The sequence below is a fragment of the Myotis davidii genome, unplaced genomic scaffold (genome assembly GCF_000327345.1).
Source record: "Myotis davidii unplaced genomic scaffold, ASM32734v1 scaffold663, whole genome shotgun sequence".
Taxonomy (NCBI): Eukaryota; Metazoa; Chordata; class Mammalia; order Chiroptera; family Vespertilionidae; genus Myotis; species Myotis davidii.
The window spans coordinates 1031502-1034288 of NW_006295816.1; the positions used below are offsets into that span (position 1 = coordinate 1031502).

The 2787-nt window shown below is 67.4% G+C and overlaps 1 protein-coding gene across 1 annotated transcript in view; it reads right to left on the reverse strand.

Annotated features, from left to right (window-relative positions):
- Positions 1 to 2068: 2068 nt before the first annotated feature.
- Positions 2069 to 2787, reverse strand: part of LOC102762753 (cytochrome b-c1 complex subunit 1, mitochondrial) — a 23693-nt gene continuing 22974 nt past the window's right edge. The window contains exons 10-11 of the mRNA XM_015568267.1: positions 2649 to 2724; positions 2069 to 2241 (exon numbers count right to left, since the gene is read on the reverse strand). Coding sequence (XP_015423753.1) covers positions 2177 to 2241; positions 2649 to 2724 — 141 coding nt within the window. The 3' untranslated portion in view covers positions 2069 to 2176. The remainder of the gene's footprint in view (positions 2242 to 2648; positions 2725 to 2787) is intronic.

Consider the following 2787-nt stretch of genomic DNA (forward strand, 5'->3'; position numbering starts at 1 on the left):
GCACTGGCTGCTGTGCCTGGTCAGGGCCACTGTCCTGAGGAGGTGACTGTGCGTGTTCACTAGAGGCTGGGGGCGCCCCAGCCTCCCCTCCATTTCCCCACCAGCCCGGATCGTTCTGGAAGCCCAGAAGTACATTTACACTCGCTGTGGCCACCCAGCCCTCCCAGCATACCCGGCCCCGCGGAGTGGGGACCCACAGGCTGTGGGAGAGCTGGGGGGACCTGTGCCAAACTTATCTCCCGGGACCTCCCAGGCCTGCAGCTACGGGGACAGCTGTGTCCCTGCTGCCTGCGTCCTGTCACCCAGAAGGCAGAGGCTACCTCTGCGCTGGCCTCCCCAGCTCTCCCGGGACGCAGTGACCTGACCCACAGGGCCCAAAACGGCCAGGACCTCCCCCCTTGAAACTGACCTACAGGTGAGGGTAGCAAAGAACCATACAAGTCTTGCCTTGCCATTTTTTAAAAATATATTTTTATTGATTTCAGAGGGAGAAAGAGAAACACCCATGATGAGAGAGAATCACGGGTGGGCTGCCTCCTGCACGCCCCACACTGGGGATGAAGCCCGCAACCCAGGCCTGTGCCCTGATGGGAACCCAACCCTGACGACCTCCTGGTTCCTAGGCCGCCGCTCACCCCGAGCCCCAACGGCCGGGCACAGCCATGTTCCTGTTAGAGGCAGCCCCGCCCCAGATCTCCCCGTCCCTTACTCAGCAGGTGGAGGAGAGCAGGGGACTGGCACATACAGGATGGACACCAGTGTGGGGGAGCCTTTAGGGGAGACAGGCCCAGCTGGCAAACCTCACCGGGACCTTCAGGGCCCCAAAAGAAAGGCAGCCCCTGCTGTGCGGGGTCAAAGGTGCTGAAGAGGCTGCTGAGCGGCAGGAGCAAGGCTGAGGCCGAGGGCGTGCCGGGAGCTCCTGGGAGCCCCAAGAGCACACGTGTGGTCCTCTGGGCCCCTGGCTGCCGCCTCCAGGCAGGCCTCCCTCCCTGCCTGGGACACAGCCGGAGGCCAGTGCCCTCCATCAGGGCAGCGGGGCCCTGAGCTCTGACCTCCCCTGCCCCTCCCCCGGACATGTCTGCCTGGCCCTGGCCTGGCCTGGGTTCAGAAAGCAGTTCATCCCTCAGGAGCCCCAACGAGGCCTGGTGAGCAGCCGCTGTGAGCACACGGGCTGGCCGGCTTCGCAGTGCTCGCTGCTCCCGTGGCCCCAACGTGGGGGATGCGAGTCCCCCAGCCTGAGTTCTAGAAGCACCTGACCTGACGTCACTTCCTCCCCGACAGTGGGAGGGAGTCAGGGCCGCTCTGGCTGCGGGGAGGCCGGGGCCAAACCGCCCTCAGCAGTCCCGACCCAGGACCTGCTCACCATTCCCAGCAACACCTTCTCGGAAACTCGGCCCCTCACCCCCGCTCCCGCCCCCCGCCCCCAGGCTCCAGGGACCGACCGCAGGAGAGGGCCTTCCTATCTGCTTGCACTGGGCCCGTGGGGGCAAGGGGCCTAGAGCCAGAGCCCCAGGAAGATGGGGAGGGGACCCTGGGCAGCAGCTCAGGACTTGCCCGGGAGACCGAGGCAGGGAGGGGGCTCAGGGCCTGAGCTCAGGCTATTCCTGGAGCCTGAGTCAGCACGGGCGAGCGAGCAGGAGGCAGAGGAGTTGCTGCCTTGCCTGTCCAGGCAGCAGCTACGAACCAAATGGGGACGCGACGCCCCAGGCTACCCTCCGCCCAGAATCCAGAGTAAACACGAAGGTGGCTCCTCAGGGAGCCCCCGGCCCCTTGGTCCATCCGGGGACCAGGCACCAGAGGGTGACGGCAGGGGCTTCCGGCTGGGCACCCGAGTCCCGGGGCCTCCCTCAGGGCAGAGGCTGGTGTGCCGTTCCCGTGGACGCCCTGCTCACGCTGGACATTCTGGCCAGGAGCACCCCACGTGGCTAAGTGGGAACATCTGGCCTCATGTGCCTGAGGCAGCCAAGGCTTCCAGCCCACGGCTGGCCCTCCGCTGAGGACACGCAGCCTGTGGGGAGGCGGAAGGCCCCCTCCGCTGCCCAGTGGACCCCATGCAAAGCCAGACACGCAGCTCTCACCAGGGCTTTATTGGTGTGGCAAGGACTGAGGCGCGAGGCGGCATGTAGCTGGTGGGGGCCCGGGCGCCGGCCCGCCCTCCCGCCGACGGGCTTCCTGCCTAGAAGCGCAGCCAGAACATGCCGCTGCGGGTCCGGTTGTAGTCGGGGAGCTGCTCAGTGGGGCCTGCGGGGACGGGCGGTGTCAGGGCGGGGCGCCGGGCTGGCACAGGGACACCTGGGCCTGCGCCGCACCCAGTTCGGGGCTGCCCAGAGCGGCACAGGCGGGCTCCGAGGGAAGAGGGGAGCACATCCTGGGGCGCCGAGCCTGTCCCTTCACGCTCGGCCTCCGAGCCCCACCCGCGGTGTCCGTTACCCGGTGGGTGTCGGGCACTGATGGAGGCACCTTGGCAGGGAGTCAGGGAGCTGCTGGGACAGGCTTTCTGAGCAAGAACTCCCTGGCAGCTAGACTATGGGCAGAGCCTCTTGGGGCCTCTGGCTGCTCCCAGCGCAGGCTGGGTGGGGGGGGGGTGGGGTGGGGGGGGGGCACAGGAAGGGCCCAGGGAGGGCAGAGCAGGCGGGCAGCTCACTCACCCACTGCGGCCACCGCGGGGCACTGGTCATAGAAGTACTTGGAGCAGACCTCACGCACGGTCTGGGCATCGACCTCCTGCAGCGAAGCGGGCACCCTGACTGACGGGCACTGGGCACCACCCCAGCCAGTCAGGGTGAC